The sequence below is a fragment of the Trachurus japonicus genome, chromosome 15 (assembly GCF_045865225.1).
Source record: "Trachurus japonicus isolate A0001 chromosome 15, Traja_1.0".
NCBI classification, from domain to species: Eukaryota; Metazoa; Chordata; class Actinopteri; order Carangiformes; family Carangidae; genus Trachurus; species Trachurus japonicus.
Window position 1 is genome coordinate 6,370,862 of NC_140921.1, and position 19,758 is coordinate 6,390,619.

Here is a 19,758-nt window from a genome sequence, read left to right on the forward strand (position 1 = left end):
ACATATTTGGCTTAGCGGCCTGCATGTGCCTACAGTGTGTGTGTGTGTGTGTGTGTGTGTGTGTGTGTGTGTTCATTGTTCTTGCATGCAAAACTCAGCCCTCACTGTCGTTCTTCACTAAAGCTGTCAGGAGTTCGGTGCGAGCTGTGGGCTGCTGGCTCCTCCACAGAATATCTTCTTACTCCTGGTTCCCATGAAAACACATGAACAGAGCGCAGCTGAGTTTTTTTTTTTTTTTTTTACACTGGTGAAAAAAATAATAAAACAAAAATAAAACAAAAACAAAAAAGAAAGAAAGAAAGAAAAAAAAAACACATCTGTACAGCGAAGTGAGTAGTTTGTCTTGATTAGATTCACGAGAAGTCGACTTCCAGGAAAAAGCAGGGCCTTATAAAGACATGGTGTCTGGAGACGATGTGTGAGGCAGAACAGAGGTGAGTCGTCTATGTGTGTGTGTATGTGTGTGTGTGTGTGTGTGTGTGTGTGTGTGTGTGTGTGTGTGTGTGTGTGTGTGTGTGTGTGTACCGTCTGAACATCTTGACATGTGAGCAGGAGAGATGGATGACAGGTGGATGGAGAACAGGAGTTAAATATGAAGAGTGCACTGCAAAAACCCCACATCTTTCCAAGAATATTTGTCTTATTTCTTGTAAAAATGTCTAATTTCTACTCAATACTAAGCTCTTTCCACTTAAAATAAGACTCATCACCTAAAAATGATCTTGTTTTTAGATAATTTTCACTTGTTTCAACAAATTTTAACTTAAAATATGTAGAAAAATCAGCTTTGTGCTTGTAATAAGAAAGAAAAACAGATTTTTCTACTTATTTCAAGTGAAAATATGCTTGAAAGAAGTAAAAAATGTCTAAAAACAAGCTACTTTTAATGTGATGAGTCTTATTTTAAGTATATTGAGATTGTTTTGACTAGAAATAAGACAAATGTGCTTGGTAAGAGTTTGAGTTTTTAATAAAGTAGCTTTTGTTTGATCTTAACCTGAATGAGACAAAGAGTTGTTTCAGAATGAGACAAAGATACACACTTTAAGTATTTACATTTGTAATCTGTGACTTTCACTTTTGTTTGAGACTCTCCAGAAGAAAAAAAGTGCAGCCCTGCTTGTTTGTTCAGCTCCTTATCAACTCAATTATGTTTATGGTTTGTTTTCCTGACATGTGACCTCTTGTGGTCGAGTCAATAAAGAGCAGAACCATAAAACCACTTCAGGCTGAGGTCGGGTTGGCAACGACCCCGACATCGCTCTCTCACCGCAGTCACAGTCTGACCTGACACCTAAAACCAACACTACAAGTACACACACACACACACACACACACACACACACACACACACACACACACACAGATACGTAACTGTGCAGTGAAGGAGGTAAACACTGAGTCACGAGAGCTATGTCCGAATTCAGAGCCCGTCTACGAATGTGTGGCCCTTCAAAGCCTGAGTCCACATCGCTGACAACCAGAGCTTAGATTTTAAAGGGATACTTCACCCAAAATCAATAATTCGCTAATTTTCTACTCACCGACGTAATGCCAAGGAAGGATTTGGAGAAATTTCTGAGTCATCAAAACGCTTTAGGAGTTCCAGGGGGGGTCTGGCTGGCAAGGGATTTTCATATAATGGCGGCGGATAGAGTTCACTTTTGAATCGTCCAAAACACACACTATGAAACATCCAGATACCTCCATACTGCTCGTCTGTACTGACCCAAGTGTCCTGAAGCCGCCACATGAAAAAGTTGTTTGGAAAAAATGAATTTGATCTCTGTTCGTAGCCTTGTTGTAGCATTAGCTCCCAGTGGGTGAGTGAGATTTGCTGCAAGATGTTCGTTTGTCGTTGTAAACCACTGGATGTATGATGTAAACACAGAAGAACATCTCACAGAAAATCTCGCACAGCCACTGTGAGCTAAAGCTATAACAAGGATAAAAACAGAGATCAAGTTATTTTTTTCCAAACAACTTTTTCATGTGGCGGCTTCAGGACACTTGGGTCAGTGTAGATGAGCAGTATGGAGGTATTTGGATGTTTCATAGTGTGTGTTTTGGACGATTCAAAAGTGAGCACAATCCGCCGCCATTATATGAAAATCCCTTGCCAGCCGGACCCCCCCTGGAACTCCTAAAGCGTTTTGATGACTCTGAAAGTTCTCCAAACCCTTCCTTGGCATGACAATGAGTAGAAAATTGGTTAATTATTGATTTTGGGTGAAGTATCCCTTTAAGTGTCATACTCAGGATCTGTCAGGAGGAAGGAGGGGATGCATTTGAAGGAGCTTTCGAACTGGGGCGATTATGCTGGAACCGTATCGGCAGATGTGCACCAAAATAAAGGTAAATGCTCAGATACTGGTCCATTTAACTAACGTAACATTGAATTGGTAGGGATTTAAATGTTAGTGTGTCATTTGTATTAAAAGAAACACACAAAATAAAACAACAAACTATTAAAATAAACGTAAACATTTGGTATAGATGACAATTTATGACCTGAATATTTCAAACGCTTCACCTGGGGGAGTTAATAATTGGTCATATTATATATTATTAGATAGGCTACTTGAAATATTTTGTGTAAACAATGAGTAATGTAATTATATTTTGACTGTATTTGATTTTACACATTCATAGTGTTGTGAAATTAATTAATGCATAATAATCGTGATAATCGTAGTACCGTGATTATTTCTCTGACAATAATCGTACAAAGAAACAGAATGTAATCGTGACGTAAACGCTGCCTCCTTCCAGCTGTTTTTTATCCACATGTTAAGACTTTAAAACCTCACTGAACATCCTGAGCATCAGCAGCAGGTAACACACACCTCAGCCTCAACACACACACAGACACACACACACACGTGTGGCGGAGCCGGGTGCTCCAGGGTTGAAGGATAATGGCTGCCAGATGGCCCAGCAGAGAGCAGCTCTGTCAGACTAATAGAAATTAGGTATTCATGCATGTAACTTACATAATTCCTCTGCTTCTGGCCTCCAACACCTGATCCAGGACCAGCACATGGACAACACTGCTTCACACACACATACACACACACAAACACCAGCAAGTGATATCACACCACACAACACAACAATACAATAAACAAAAAAGGGGAAGTGAAAGGGATAGTTCACCCAAAATTCAAATTGCACTCATTATCTACTAGGAAGAGGAGTTTCTGCTACAAACAAGCTTGAAATATAGACTTATTTAATTTTTTTCGGAACAATTTTGCATTTCGGGGCTTCAATACAAGACGGACATTACATACGAGCAGCATATGGAGGTATTTGGATGTTTTTTGGTGTGTCTTTTTGTTACGAAGACAGTTGGTATCCATTTGCAACCGTTATATGGACATGCACTGCTACGCCGAGACCCCCTGTAACTCAGAGAAGCCACGGAGGACTCTGAAACTTCTCCCAGCCCTTAGTCCACATGAGGGGGAGTAGATAATGAGTGCAATTTGAATTTTGGGTGAACTTTAATCCCTTTAAAAAACAAAACAAAACACAACACACATTCACTCTTTCATTCCTGTATGAACCGTGTGTAACACTAGATGACGTGTGTGTGTTGTGTGGATTATTTCCAGCTCTTTTATTTTATTTTTGAAGGTACAGTACAGAGACGACTTAAGAAGATGACGAAGTGTGGGAGGCCGAGAGCAGAGCGGAGCGGTGCCTCCAAACTCCATCAATCTGTCAGCAAATCGTACACGAATCGTTCATTTCATATCTGCGATTTTTTTAAATTTTTTTTAACTTTTGCATTTATCATCTTCTTCAGTTAACATCTGAGCCTCTCCTTGTCAGAGACACTTCTGACAGAAACATCTGGCTTTCCTCCACCTCTGCTTTCAGTCACCTGTCAGATCTCTCTCTCTCTCTCTCTGTCCTCGGCAGCAGAGAAGAACAAAGCTTCATCATTAATGCACCTGTCTTGTTTCTGGCAGACTCTGTTTCCTCTGATCTTCACCAATTACAGCTCATTAAAAAAAAAAAACCCTCACTGTTGGCTTTAATCTGTCCTGCTCCTTATATTACCTCACCCACAAACCCTTTCACCTTCAGCTTCTTTCTTATCCTCTTTCCTTCACTCACTCCTTGTTATCACAAACACAACCAGCTTTCCCTGTTCTTCTTAATTCTCATCCTCCTGCATCTCTTCTCTTTCTCGCTCTCTCTCTTTCTCGCTTTCCAGTTCCTCGTACACCTCTCCTCTCCTCCTCTCCTCTCCTCCTCCCTCCTGCCTTTCACCTCTGTGCGCCGAGCAGAGCGAGCGAGCGAGCGAGCGAAGGCCCCCGCCGCTACTGTTGTATAATGTTATTTACATTTCTCGGCGGTAATTAGGCCGATAAGGGAACACTGCTGCGATCCCACAGTCGATTAAGAAGAACGGGAGGGAGGAGGGAGGAGGAGGGGGAGGGATAAGGAGGGAGGGGGGGAGGAGGGAAGGGTGTAGGTAGGACATAGGTCACACAAAGTACAAAAACTTTATTTTTGAGTATGATGATGTCACGGCCTCGGCGATAGGGAAACTAAAAAAAGAGCTCTGAGCTGATAATGAAATGACGTAAATGTGAATAATTCTAATTCTGATATAGAAGAAGTTAATACACAATGTTTATAATGTAAATAAACAACAGACAGAGAAAAACTGTAACTATAGAATAAACTGCAGTGGCTAAAAAAATCCAGGTTAAAAACATTTCTCTTTTCATGTGCTTATACTGTAGCTGAGCTCTTTTTAAGAAATTTAAACTTTATCTATTTTCTTTTATTTTACTTTTTTAATCTTCTTTTGCTCCTTTTAACTTCGTGTTTTTTGTTTTTATGCTGTTTTATGCTGTTCTTTTTTCTTTTTCCTTTTAAATGTTTTCTCTTTATGTAAAGCACATTGAGTTGCCTTTGTATGAAATGCGCTATATAAATAAAGATGCCTTGCTTTGCCTTAATATTACTGTATTACATTGGTACATATACTGCAATATTTATTACTGAACTAGGATTTCTTTTCTTTTTTTCAGAAATGTGTTTTTTAAAGTTACTTCACACACGCAGGGCTTTGGCGATGAATATATGGGGGGTTATGTCAGAGTTTGTGTGTAATACAACATGTCTGGACGCAGACTTCTGCAGGTTCAGCACATGAATCATTGCGAGTTTCACATCCCGTGAAATGAAGGATCGACTGGATGACTGAGAGAAAAAAAAGAGACAAAGAAGCAGAGAGATGACAGATGAAAATAGACGAGATGAAAAAAATGCAGCCGTTCAACTGCAACTAGGTGTAAAATCAGATTAGAGAGAGAAACTGATACAAAGACAAAGAGAGGAACAAACAGAAACTCAAATCTCTATCTGATTCTTATTTTCATTTCTGCACTTTTAAAATTCCTCAAACATGAGCTCGTCTTGCATGCAAAAGCTGAAACTGTTGTTCTGTGCAGGGGCTGGGCACCGGGGGGCCGAGGGCCAAGGGCCGATCCCAGGATTCACAGAGGTAAAAACAAGGAACATACTGTATAGGGGACACACATTTGGGGGACACACATACATTCACATACACATACAGTACGCATTCACACAATAATTTTATAACATTGGATTTTAGAGACATCGAGGAAACGCGATCTTACACTCAATCATTTGCAATGGGGAAAAAACTAGATAAAATGAAGTAAAAATGAGAAAAAGAGAGAAAAAAACTAGATAAAATGAAGTAAAATAGATAAAATGAGAAGAAGAAAAAAAACTAGATAAAATTAAGTAAAATAGATCAAATGAGAAGAAGAGAGAAAAAAACTAGATAAAATGAAGTAAAATAGATAGGTGTAATAGGATAAAATAAAATAAGAATGAATGAATTAAAATAGAATAAAAAAGATAATAATAATAAATAAATAAAAAAAATAAATTAAATGTTTTATAACGATAAAAATAATAGGATTCAGTTAAAAGCCAGGCTAAAAAGGTAGCTTTTAAAAAGATCCAACAAACAACCTCACACTCACGTTCACACTCACACCTGCAGCACTTCAGAGTCACCGTCATTAACCTCATCATGTGCATGTGTTTGGACACGGACAACACAACACGTTATAACTCCACACAGAGAGGCCTCGAACCCCCTCGGGGCCGGGACTGAACCCAGAGGTGACGGAGATAACCACTGCTCCACCTCGCCGCCGCCCGCTGCAACAATTAGTCAATTATTTAATCAATCAAGTGAAAGAGCAAAGAGCAGAGAGGCCGGAGCCGCTCTTTGATCAATAATTGATTCAGAATCGGTTCAGACTTGATCCAGTTTGGCTCTGGAGGGAAGGACGTTAAAGGGATATGCCAACATTTTTGTTTTTTCACGTGTCTTGCCTCACTCCTGAGTCCATGACAAGCAGATAGACACCATCCTTTTGACTGAGCTAAGCTAATTACGGGCGACATACGGCTCTATCTCCCTTGTTACTGCACGCACAGTCGAAAGGATGGTGTCTATCTGCTGGTCATGGACTCAGGAGCAGAGATGGCAAAAGTACCCAGATTCTGTACTTGAGTGGAAGTAAAAGTACCTCTGTAAAAAATGACTTTGGTAAAAGTGAAAGTACTGATCCAAATATCTACTCAAGTAAAAGTAATAAGTACAGGCTCTGAAATTTACTCAAAAGTATTATTAAAAGTAAAAAGTATTTCTATTGCACGATTCACTGCAAAGCTAATAACCACACCATAATGTATCTGGAATCCATTTCATCAATGTCATTGTTTGAACAAACATTAAGTTTACCTGCCAGACACAAAATGTATCCTAAAGTACTTCGCTATAGTCAATGGTAGGCATTTGTATTGTACAAATGAGAAAAAAGAGAGCGAGACGACCCGGCGGCGTGATATGACGACCCCGACCCCGCTGAGGAGGAACGATGAAGACTCAGCTTGAGTCGAGCTGTAATTTTATTTTGCCGTAAATTTATTTTGCCGCGGAAACCCTGATAAAAAAACAGTAACAAGCCTTTTGGGGAAATGTAAGGAGTAAAAAGTACCAATATTTGCGTAGAAAATGTACTGAGTAAAAGTAAAAAGTTGTCAGAAAAATAAATACTCCTAAAAGTAATTTAGTAATTCTACTGAAGTACAGTAACGAAGTATTTGTACTTCGTTACTTGCCATCACTGCTCAGGAGTGAGGCAAGACACGAAAAAAAAATGTTGGCGTATCTCTTTAAAGCGAGCACTGAGCTGAATCTCAGCGACATGAAGTCTGTGATGATTCTGTATGCTATATACTGTACAGTCAGTGTGTATATGTGAGTTTGTTTATCACATCGGTTCACTGGGCGTCTGACTGGAGCAGACTAGGAGGGAGGAGGGGGAGGAGGAGGGGGAGGGGGGGTGAGGGTGGGGGGTGTGGGGGAGTGAGGGGGGAGAGGGGGGGGGGCAGGTGATGAGGACGGGGTCACACAGCATATGGAATACACATCATGATGCTGATAAGGATCAAAGCGGTTATGTAAGGACCACAAGCCCTTTGTTTTGTTCAAGAGCATGATCCCAATCACCCCTGACTGCCAGTGTGTGTGTGTGTGTGCATGTGTGTGTATGTGCATGTTCATGTGTGTGTGTGTGTGTGTGTGTGTGTGTGCGTGTACATGTGTGTGTGTATGTGCATGTACATGTGTGTGTGTGTGTGCGCGCACTGATGGAAAGAAATGAGAAAAAACTAAAGAAATCTAAATAATGAAGCTTAAAAGACGACAAAATGAAACTGTCATCAGAGAACAAAGTCTCACTCTCTCTCTCTGTCCATCTCTCTCTCTCTCTCTCTCTCTCCATCCATCCTGCACATGTTTGTGTGTTTGCTTTGGAGGAAACTAACAGGAATAAATAAATGGAACAGGAGACGCCATCACTAGACTCGGAGCATTATGAGAAAATAAACAAAAGATGCAGCTCACAAAATGTCCTGTTCAGCCACAGTTAGCTCCTCCTCCTCCTCCTCCTCCTCCTCCTCCTCCTCCTCCTCCTCATGTCTCTGCAGACAACATCAGCAGAACTTCGACCTTTGCATGTTTCACTAACAGCTTCCTTTAAAATCTTTGAATCCTGACAGATAATCTTAAAAAACACCAACAAGACTGGAGGATGTCACTACAATTATTCAATTCTCTGCATTTCCAAAATAAAACAAAATACAAAATAAAAGCTCAATATGTATATGTAACAGCTCCGGCCTGTGGGAAGTGAAACATGACTCATGGAAACTTCTGGAAATTCTTCATCTAAAAGGGTCAAAACCTTAAACTCCACAATGTCCGTTAACGTTGGTGATCATTAAAGGGATAGTTCACCCAAAATTCAAATTTCACTCATTATCTACTCACCCTCATGTCGACTAAGAGCTGTGGGAAGTTTCAGAGTCCTCCGTGGCTTCTCTGAGTTATGGGGGGGTCCGCGTAGCAGTGCATGTCCATATAATGGTTGTCAATGGATACCAACTTTCTTTGTCCAAAAAGACACCAAAAAACATCCAAATACCTCCATACTGCTCATCTGCAATGCCCCTCTTGTATTGAAGCCCCGACATGAGAAATTGTTCCGCACTGACACAGGAAGAGCAGTGAACCGAGACACTGGGAGCTTCCGCTACAAACAAGCTTAAAATATAGACTTATTTAATTTTTTTCTGAACAATTTCTCATGTCGGGGCTTCAATACAAGAGGGGCATTACAGACGAGCAGTATGGAGGTATTTGGATGTTTTTTTGGTGTGTCTTTTTGTTACGAAGAAAGTTGGTATCCATTTGCAACCATTATATGGACAAATACTGCTGCGCGGACCCCCCCGTAACTCAGAGAAGGCACGGAGGACTCTGAAACTTCTCACAGCTCTTAGTCGACATGAGGGTGAGTAGATAATGAGTGAAATTTGAATTTTGGGTGAACTATCCCTTTAAGAAGAAAAAAGGTCGTCAGTCACTCGGTGTCTTTAAAGACTTTAAAAGTCCTGCTGACTGACAACCTGTCTGTCGTCCAGCTCGCGCTTTGTTGTCGAGGTCGGGCTGAGGCTGATAAAAGTTCACACCTGTGCTTGTGCTGCCTTCAGGGCACCGTCAGGCTCAAGTTGCACTGAAAGGGACTTGGCACAACAAGGCAACATGTGACCCGTTCCTTCAGCGAGTCGTCAAACTGGAAGAAGTACACACACACAACCACACACACACACACATACACGGACATAGACACACACATGTATGTATGGTGCCTCTATACACTTCCTGGCAGGAACACTTATGCAACATAGGATAGATAGATAGACATAACATACGGGGGTCTGGGCCCTTTGTGGGTCTGTCCGTCATCGTCCACTTACTGTATAGATGGACAAATGAGCCGAGCGGCGGAGACGATGAGAGGAGAGCAGGAAGTGAAGGGCAGCTGATGGCAGACGCTTCACTAATGACTTCAGAATAAAAGACGTTTCACACGTTTCCTCAAAACTCTTCAGAGCATCCAGAGTTGTATAAGATGTTTGAGGTTTGATGTGTTTATATAAATGTAAAGCATGTGTTTAACCTTTGACCTAATCACTGGTTAAAGGACGTTTTTGACCTTTTGACCTTATACGTCTTTACATCTGTCGCTCTTTAAATCTAATTTCCTCATTTAATTGAATTCTTTTTGATTTAATTGTGATTTAAACCAGTAGCTTCCTGCTAGAACTGTCGACATCAAGCGTTTTTTTCTCCACAGATTGTGTGATAAAAAGTTTTTTTTTTTTTAAGTGTCCAATAAACTAAGAAAAAAGAACAAAAAGTTTATACTCTATCTTCATCACTTGCATCCGGTGACCCGTTTGATTTTTCATGTGACAACCAAGGTTTTATATAACATTAAAGATAACACGAGCCTGTTTGGCAGAGCAGTAAACACCTCGTTATGTAATTTCTGAAGAATTCAGATGCCCAGATGAACGCAGCTGATTGATGGATTTACAATGAAGACGATCAATTAAATTTGAACTTCTCAAAATGAGTCAGGAAAGTCAGAAAAGTCAGGCCTCGACAACAACTCTCCCTAACATGGACAGCTGCAGACACACAGATGTGTAGTTGTTATTTTTTCTAAGAAATAACAGACATACAGGAAGTACAAAATCAGCGTTAGAGAATAATACACAGTTTACATTATTTGTTCTTTTCATGTTTAAATTAGAGAAAAACAAGGACGTGACTCTGTGTCCTTAAAAACATAGAAACTCTTTACATTAGATGAAAGGTTTATTTAATACAATATTCAAAATCTGGTTACTTTGGACTGAATTTAGTCCCTTTGATCTCTTTTTTTTGTTTTTCTTCTCAGAACAAACTTGAACGCACACACCAAACCAGAAGTTTTTGTTTGTTTTGTTTTTTTTAAAGCTTCATGTTCAGGCCAGATGTCATTTAGTAATGTGGGTTGAGTGTGTGAGGTCTGTCAGCTGCAGATTCAAACACTGCCTGATGCTGCCCCCTGCTGGTCCAATGTGAGCCTGCATTTGCAGAGTCCATACATTTTCCAGACCCTAATCTCCAGACTTTCTGGAAAGTGCACTACTGATCCCTCTCTTACCTCCACACCACATACATTCACCAGTATGTCAGTCATTTTTGTTAAATAAATGGTCAGGTCGGGGCCTAAAGTTGTGTGTTGCCTCCCTCCATGTTGTCTGCCTTGAGTCGGGTCGTAACATATAAAAAAAAAGCATGCAATTTATCTTGTTTTCATTATTCTGAATGTGTATGCCATTATGCAACCAAATCATTTCCAGGAGATTGTAGCTAAGTACAATAGCACATACAAATAACTTCAGATAAGACCAAACCAAGATAAGATAAAAAAAATAAATAGATTTCCATACAATAGTTTCCATTTTCCATACTTTTGTGTGTGTGTGTGTGTGTGTGTGTGTGTGTGTGTGTGTGTTGTTCCTACTTTAGTCTGGAAGCAGCAGAAGAGCTGAGTCAGGTACGGGTGTTTTCTGGCCAGGGCCAGGATGCGTTTCTCCGTCAGGGTGCAGTCCACGTCGTCGTCCTGCAGGATCACATCTTTCTTCAGCACCTTGACGGCGTACACCTCGTCGCTGCCCTTCAGCTCGGCCAGCATCACCTGATCACACGACACACCACACACAATTTTTAGAGAATTAATAATTTAAATAAAATAAAATAAAATAGAATTAATTAAAATATTTGAGTGTAAAAGATACGCATATACTATATACAAAAAGGAAATATGCATATACTATAAATACACATACTATATAAAAGAATAGAATAAAGATATATACAAAATACGTCCCCCTGTCCCATTCATGCGTTGGAGAAGTCTTCTTTTTGACAGTTGTATTCTATTTTGCACATTTAACCAGGTTGTTTCTATGTTTATTTGTCTCTCACCCCCAGAAGTCTGATTTAAAGGTTTGCAGTCTGTAGCTCTACAGTAACTAATCTATTTTAATCTTTTTTTTTTTCCCACACCAACCGTACTCTCATCAAATATGACGACCTGTGTCCATTTTAATGCTTGCAATGGTAATGAATATCTACTGTATAGACTTTGTATTGTTTTACTAAGGATTCCTTATGACCTCTTGATCTTTAATTGTCACCCACTTGTGTTCTTTCTTATCCACTCCCATGGGTGGATCTTGGAGAAGCATATGAAGAACACCTGAAAGCAAATGCTCTAACTGACTGACCTTGAAACGTTCCTCTAATAAATTATTGAACATCTTGGGAGAATACAGTGTGGCGAGTTCCCTCCTTTTTGTCGCTTTACCCTCCTGGACTCAGCACCTGGCTACACTGCAAAAACTCAAAATCTTACCAAGAATATTTGTCTTATTTCTAGTCAAAATGTTATTTCTAGTCAAAACAAATCTCATTCTACTTAAAATAAGACTCATCACATTAAAAAGTAGCTTGTTTTTAGACACTTTTTACTTCTTTCAAGCATATTTTCACTTGAAATAATCTGATTGTGGGGCAAGTTTTTCTTCCTTATTATAAGCACAAAAAACTTGCTTTCACTGGCAGATTTTTCTACTTATTTCAAGTGAAAATTAGTTTGAAATAAGTGAAAACTGTCTTAAAAAAAGGTTGATTTTTAGGTGATGAGTCTTATTTTAAGTGAAAAGAGATTAGTTTTGACCAGAAATGAGACATTTTGACAAGAAATACGACAAATATTCTTGGAAAGATTTTGAGTTTTTGCAGTGAACATTTTGGATGTGCGTGAGCTTTTTTTCTTTTTTCATCTAACTAATCTATGAAATATCCTCTTACATGCTTAGAAATTATGACACATTTATCATAGAACAACTGGAAACACTCATCAACTCAAAGTCTCTAGTTTTCTCACTAGGCGCTTCTTTCCAAAAAAAAAGAAAGAAATCCTTGGTGGGGTCTGAAAAAGTCAAACAGAGCTCTGGTAGCTGATGTCACAATGTGATAAATAATTTTTTCAGGGCAACTCAAGCTTTTCCAGGAGATTTGACATGTTTTCCATGACTTTCCAAATTAAATTTGTCAACCATTTTCCAGGTTTCCCAACCCTGTTTATTCCCACTCGCTCACCTTTCCGAAGCTTCCTTTCCCCAGGACTTTGATGAACAGGAAGTCGTGCAGCTTCATCCTCTTCACCTCTGGAGCGCTGTGGACTTTGACCTCTCCGTTTGCGCGGCCGCCCTTCGCCTCTGCTTCAACGCCGCCACCGCCTCTGTCGCCGCCGCCTGGCCCGCCGTGGCTGTCCCCCGTTACCGCGGCAACGGAGGTGGGCGAGGACAGTGGGTGCGCGTGCGGTTTGTGCTCCTCTCCGCGGTGGTCGAAGGACATGGCCTTCCTGATGTTCTCCAGCTCCTTCACATCTGGATGAAAACACAAGGTGAGTTTTGGATTTTTCATTAAGTTTGAAAGTCCGTCTGCACTGCAAAAACACACTATCTTTCCAAGAATATTTGTCTTATTTCTTGTCAAAATGTCTCATTCCTAGTCAAAAGTAATCTCTTTCCACTCACCACCTAAAAAAGTACTTGTTTTTAGATAATTTTCACTTGTTTCAAACAAATTTTCACTTGAAATAAGTAGAGAAATCTGCCAGTGAAAGCAAGTTTTTTGTGCTTGTAATAAGAAAGAAAAACTTTTTCAAGTGAAAATATGCTTGAAAGAAGTAAAAAGTGTCTAAAAACAAGCTACTTTTTATGTGATGAGTCTTATTTTAGGTATAATAAAGATTTGTTTTGACATTTTGACTAGAAATAAGACAAATATTCTTGGTAAGGTTTTGAGTTTTTGCAGTGTGTGATTGGTCGGAGCGTCTCCTACCCTGGTCGCATGGGGAGGTGGGGGCCGACTTGGAGCGGTCGTCCTCTGTCTGAGGCGTCCCCGGTAACGGCTGCTGGGGGTCCGGACACGGAGGGAGCTGTTCAATCACAACAGGAATTTTAAACCATCACTGAATTTAATTCATGCTGATGTGTAGAGGATGCACAAAGTTAAAAATTATATTTGAATTTAACTTTTTAACTTTCTGTTTGCTGGACAGAGAAGAAACTTCCCGAGACACTGATCTTTTTAAAGGGGACATATTAGGGAAATATCACTTTTTGAAGGCTCTTTAAAGACCCCCTCCAATGAAAATTGTGTTTTTTGTGCTTTTCACATGTTCCTATGGCATTTTTCTGATGTTAGAGGACATATCAGCAGAAAAGTAAGTACAAAATTGCATTTCGAGTTTTTCTGCCTTCAAATTGCTGTGAACCAACGGCAGACGCAAACTGGCAGTTTCAGACAGACTGGGGTTGACAGCGTTCTGCTGGTGCTCTGCAGAAGGAGAGCCCTAGGAAATGGCACAGGTTTTGTGATTTTGGCTAAAAACTTCATAATCACAATTTAAAGACCCCAGAGAATGCTTTAAAATAACCAAAAAGGGTTGTTGGAGGGGGACTTTAACATATATCTTGGTGTTTGTCTCGCCGTTTGGCCCCCAAAATGCTGGAATTGACAAAAAAATCTGTAATTTTCAGGCTTCCTATGTTGAAATCCATTTGGCTTTACGAGCTGTTCCCTCAGATGTCTTCCAGTGATGTAATTAGTTTTCGAATTTGCATAACCCCACCCCTACCTGGTACCTGTAGAAGAGGCGGGGCAAGCAGTGGTTCATTTGCTTTTAAAGGGACAGGCACTGAAACCAGCCGTTCTGAACAGGGCTGTTTTGAGACGATGAAAAGAGCTGTGATGTTTGATCCTTGGGTTATTTTGACTGAAGCATGTCACAGACATGTCTTTAAGACACCTGGGAACTATTTTAATTTGTGGAAAAGGGGGCAGAATATGTCTCCTTTAAATTCTTAAACGAGGACACGTCACCTTTTTCCGTCTCTGGGCGCTGTTGGAGATCTTGTCTGGTGTGACTCCGAGGTCAGAGAGGACTTTAGCGATTCCCCTGGCGTCCACGCCGCAGTTAGGAGCTACATTACTCTCACAGCGCCTGTGTACATTCACTTTACACACTGACACACACACACACAGAGGAGGAGTGAGAGTTAAAGGGATAGTTCACCCAAAATTGAAATTTCACGGCATAGCAGTGCATGTCCATATAACGGTTGCAAATGGATACCAACTGTCTTCGTAACAAAAAGACACACCAAAAAACATCCAAATACCTCCATGCTGCTCGTATGTAATGTCTGTCTTGTATTGAAGCCCCGAAATGTGAAACTGTCCCGAAAAAAAGTCTATTTTTCAAGTTTGTATGTAGCGGTAGCTTCTCGAAGCTCCTCTTCCCGGTTGTCCATTTAATCTTTTTCGGGAGATTTCGCATTTCGGGCGTCAATACAAGACGGACATTACATACGAGTAGCATGGAGGTATTTGGATGTTTTTTGGTGTGTCTTTTTGTTACGAAGACAGTTGGTATCCATTTGCAACCGTTATATGGACATGCACTGCTACGCCGAGACCCCCTGTAACTCAGAGAAGCCACAGAGGACTCTGAAACTTCTCCCAGCCCTTAGTCCACATGAGGGAGAGGAGATAATGAGTGAAATTTGAATTTTGGGTGAACTATTCTTTTAATGAGTGAGGAGGATGCGGGCTGAGCTGAACCACAGCTGAGACGTGTCCGTCCTCACCTTTACACTGCAGCCCCTGGCGCAGCAGACCCCACAGCAGAGAGCCACAGTGGTCGCAGAAGGTGAGAACTTTGAAGTTGTGGATGCTGAACTTGTGCGGCACGTTGACGCTGAACCTCTGAGACCCGACCGTCTGTAGGAGACAGAAAGGAGCAGTGAGACAAAACCTGCAGGAGACTGGACGTCCAATCTGTCCTTTAACCATCACTGTGATTCCTTTTTTTGTAAACAAGTACTTCTCATGCCCATCTCCCATTTTTCTTTTTCAAGCTGTAGATATCACGTACATAGACTTTTAAAAATACATATTTTTACTTTAGCTTTATACTTTTTTTATTGTCCTCTTTCAGTCTTCCAGTCCCTATTTGCTCCAGCCTTTTTCTACCTGTATGACCACCTGACCTCCTGATATTTTAAATTCCCCCACAGAGGGATGAATCTAATCATTATCTCTCTTTTCTTTAAATCTCTTTTTATTATGATTTTTCATGGTTCACATGTTCATTTACATAACAATTCACCAATCTCATCCATTTATCTGTAAATTACAATTGAATCACAGAACAGTTTATTTGCGATTCAATAAATAATACAGAGATGAATGACTAGTCCTTCAACCATAATATAAGAGATGAAATCTATAAAATACAAAATAAGAACTAAATTCCTAAGAACAGGGATGCTGGGGTGCACATTTATGATCCTAAAAAACCTTTACAACAGGGGGAAAAAAAGGGGAAAGGGACATAAAACTTAGCATTAGATTAAGAAAAAGATGGTCGTAGCGGTGCGATATACATAATCCATCTTTCCCATCTTTTCAAAAACGCACCTTGTTGTAGTACTATGGCAAAGTAATCTTTCCATTTTAAAAATGTCATAAATTATGTTGTTTTCCTTGAAATCTCTAATGACTAATATTTGTCATTAGAGACGACATTATCTAATCTTTATCTTATCCTATATGTATGACATGAAAAGGGAAAGCAATAGCCTATATATACTGTAATATGTATAAAACTAGCACAACACACACAACAGCAGAGTCGATTCCAGTGAAAAAGTTATTTGTGGCTCTGCAGCGTCCCCCCGCCCCCTGAGGGCGGTTTTGTCAGATGAGCAGTTTGTGATGCAGGTGAAGCATTGAGATAAATATCTGTTAAAAACAGCCTGTGGTTGTGGGTCAGTACCTCCCCAACGGTGTCGTCCTTTTTCATCCCTGCGCACTTGGTAATGATCAGCTCATGGCAGCGCTTGTGGACCACACAGGTACACACTGCAGGAAGAGGAAACACACACACACACACACATTAAAAGGCAGTTTTATGTGTCTCCGCTAACAATTATTCATTATGGTAACACTTTAGATTAGGGAACACATATTCACCATTAACTAGGTGCTTATTAATATGCATGTAAGTAGCTTACTAGCTCTTTATTAGTAATTATTAAGCATGTATTAACACCTTACTCTACCTCTATTACACCGTGAATTAAGATTTTTCCTGATATTAACTCCTAATTATCACTTATTCATTGTAAATTAATGCATTAATGCTACTAATTCAGAGTGATAACGGAAGAATTACTGTTCTTGTGCTACTGCCCCTGTACAAGGCCCCAAAACAACAATGCATTAATTTACAATGAATAAGCGATAATTAGGAGTTAATATCAGGAAAAATCTTAATTCATGGTGTAATAGAGGTAGAATAAGGCTATGTAGAATAAGGTGTTAATACGTGCTTAATAATTACTAATAAGGAGCTAGTAAGCTACTTATATGCATATTAATAAGCACCTAGTTAATGGTGAATATGTGTTCCCTATTATTTATTATTACATACTGGACTACAGGAAAGTAAAAGCAGCAAGAAGCAGTAAAAAAAATGAATAAAAATAACACGCTGTCCCACCTTGACACTGGTAGCCCTGCTTTCCTAAGACGCCCCTGAGGACAGAAGATAAACAGAGGAGCGTTTCATTTATCGTCGAACACACACAAAGTTTTCCATAAAAAAAAAAATCAGATTTATTTTATTTTGAAAAAAGTCACACAGTCGTCGTAGCAGTTGACCTACATAAAAGACGAACCCAAAAGTGCAAACACAGTGTTTTGTGTGTGAGCTCGGGGAGCCTGAACACCAGAGGACCGACTCCATCAAACACAGTCTCCTTGTGATTCTGATTAGACATCAAACGCTGACTGGGAGCGGAGCTGAGAGCGAGCAGAGCCGAGCGTCGGGAGGCCACATGGTTTCCATGTGAGTGACGCTAACGCAGTTTGTTGGGATGGAAACAAACACAGCTGCCTTTGTTTATTACTCGGCACTTCACAGCATCCACCGTGTTTACATGTAAACAAGACGGCAGGTTTCGGGGGCAGAGCCGGAGCATCGGGCAGGAAATCAGAGAAGGCCTTTTAAAAAAAACCTGCTCACTGTAAGAAGTCTGTTTACAGCTGGGCCATAAAAAGATTATTTCCCAACCGCTATTTCTTTAATGCACCGTTTTAACAAGACGGAGGAGGGTTTTCATGTACAGAGCAAACAGGCTTTGTTGTTCAGCCTGAGCTTGCTTGAGAGTTTTAGAAACATTTCTACATCAAGAGGAAATCGGGTTCCTTGTAGAGAAATCTAGTTGTGTGTAACTGTTAAACCAGATTTAGTTAAACCAGATTATGTTTACATTAAGTTTTATTAAATCAAGCTCCTACCCGGGGGGCAAAACCCCAGTTTTTTGGAAACAGACACAGAGCGTTGTAAAAGGTTTGACACCAGAAATTATATCTAGGACCTTCAAGGATTAAAACCTGGGTGGACAACCCGGTCAACTAGCTGCTGGAAAGCTACAGGGGGACAAAAAAAACCTTTTGGGGACATTTTTCTGGCGAAATTATGTATATTTAGGTACTACAATGACATAAATAGTCATACAACTATAAAATTTGGCAGAGAGTATCTTGACACATAGGGGAAGGCAGGAAAAAGAGATTCTGGGGCTTGCTGTAACTCCATTTTAAGATATCATTAAGATACCCTCAACATCCCAAAAAAGACAAAAAAAAGTACTGTCCGCCTGACAAATTCTCATGAAAATGTATGTTTTTCAGCACTTTATGAAGAATATCTATGCCTAACATGTATATAGAAAACTTCCTTAATTCATAAGCTTCCATTTGAGTCCAATGTAGCCTTTCTATCTCAAAGGCTGCACAAAGGCTGTGGCCAAAAGTCTTCTCTACATCCCAGATCCAGAATTGTACTGAAACCAGCCAGTGTTCTACCAGATAGACACTGAGCATAAAGAACCATGTGTACAGTAGGAAATAGTGTCAAAATCTCCTAAACATGAGGGTTTGTGTCATTTTGTGTGTGTGTGCTGACCAGATGAAGTCCCTGCAGTGGGAGCAGTATGTGGGCTGTCTCAGGTAGGTGGCCATGAACTTGTGTCCGTTGACCTGGTGGACTCTCCGGCGGACGGCGCCTTGACGCTTCCTGGGACGCATCCGCTGCCGAAACACACGCTCCTCATTCTCAGTGGTGGTGTCCGCAGCAACTACACACACACAGAAAAGAAAAAAAAACAGTTATCAAAAGGAGTTGACATGAATACAAATAGTATACAGGGAACAATATACAGGAAAATTCAGAGAACATGTACCAGGGATGATGTTCATTATACAACAAGCTTATTACAGAAGTCTATGGTTTTAACAGCCTTTTCATTTGCTGATTTGGTGATTTGCTTAAAGTAAAGTTCCATTTCTTTTTGAAAAACATAAAAGCAAGGGGTTTTTCTTAGAAAATTTACTTTAATGAATATAACATTTTGCAAGAAATAAAAACAGATTTATTCAAAAGTAACATTTTCTTTCTTTCTTAGGGTAATAAATTATGGAAACCGAAAACAACATTTTCCCAAAGTAAAATCTATGAAACCTATAGTGAGAGAGTCAATAATAAATTTGCTAAGGTCTGCCCATAGTTTTTTTCATGTAAGAGCAAAGGATGTAAATTACAGAAAATATAAAGTTAACATTAATGTCCTTTTTTTTTTTGCATATAATGATTAGCTGGATAATATTTGTGTATGATTTTGTAAGAAACCTCCTTATCCTTATCTGTGATTAAAAACTTGCTAGGATAAATAAACCAAGCTCCTGCACTTCCATCCTGCAGCCACTAGATGGCGCTGACACCGTGGGACTGACAGTGAGTTAAAGAAGAAAGAGTTTGATCCTCAGTGACAAATTAAACACGTCGGTGGTGTTTCCTCTCTCACACTCGGTCGTCTCTCCTGCTCTTTTAGTGTAATTATACAGACGCTTCTCCCAGCGGAGCGGCACAGGTTTCAATTACTGTCTGACACCGTAAAGCACACACACACTTACACACACACTTACACACACACACACACAACCTGGGCTGGGAATGAAAGGATCTATTTTACAGTAACATAATGAGGGGAGGATGGACAGGATGGATGGATGAATGGAGCGCTTCAACTAAAGATGATTTTCAGTTCAGATTGATCAATTGTTTAACTGTTTTGTCAATAAAACGT

The 19,758-nt window shown here is 40.0% G+C and overlaps 1 protein-coding gene across 1 annotated transcript in view; it reads right to left on the reverse strand.

Moving 5' to 3' along the window:
* Positions 1–19,758, reverse strand: part of LOC146973116 (protein kinase C epsilon type-like) — an 86,365-nt gene that overhangs the window by 22,752 nt on the left and 43,855 nt on the right. The window contains exons 3-10 of the mRNA XM_085799371.1: positions 18,579–18,750; positions 17,109–17,143; positions 16,383–16,468; positions 15,193–15,325; positions 14,426–14,568; positions 13,382–13,478; positions 12,635–12,924; positions 10,992–11,165 (exon numbers count right to left, since the gene is read on the reverse strand). Coding sequence (XP_085655497.1) covers positions 10,992–11,165; positions 12,635–12,924; positions 13,382–13,478; positions 14,426–14,568; positions 15,193–15,325; positions 16,383–16,468; positions 17,109–17,143; positions 18,579–18,750 — 1,130 coding nt within the window. The remainder of the gene's footprint in view (positions 1–10,991; positions 11,166–12,634; positions 12,925–13,381; positions 13,479–14,425; positions 14,569–15,192; positions 15,326–16,382; positions 16,469–17,108; positions 17,144–18,578; positions 18,751–19,758) is intronic.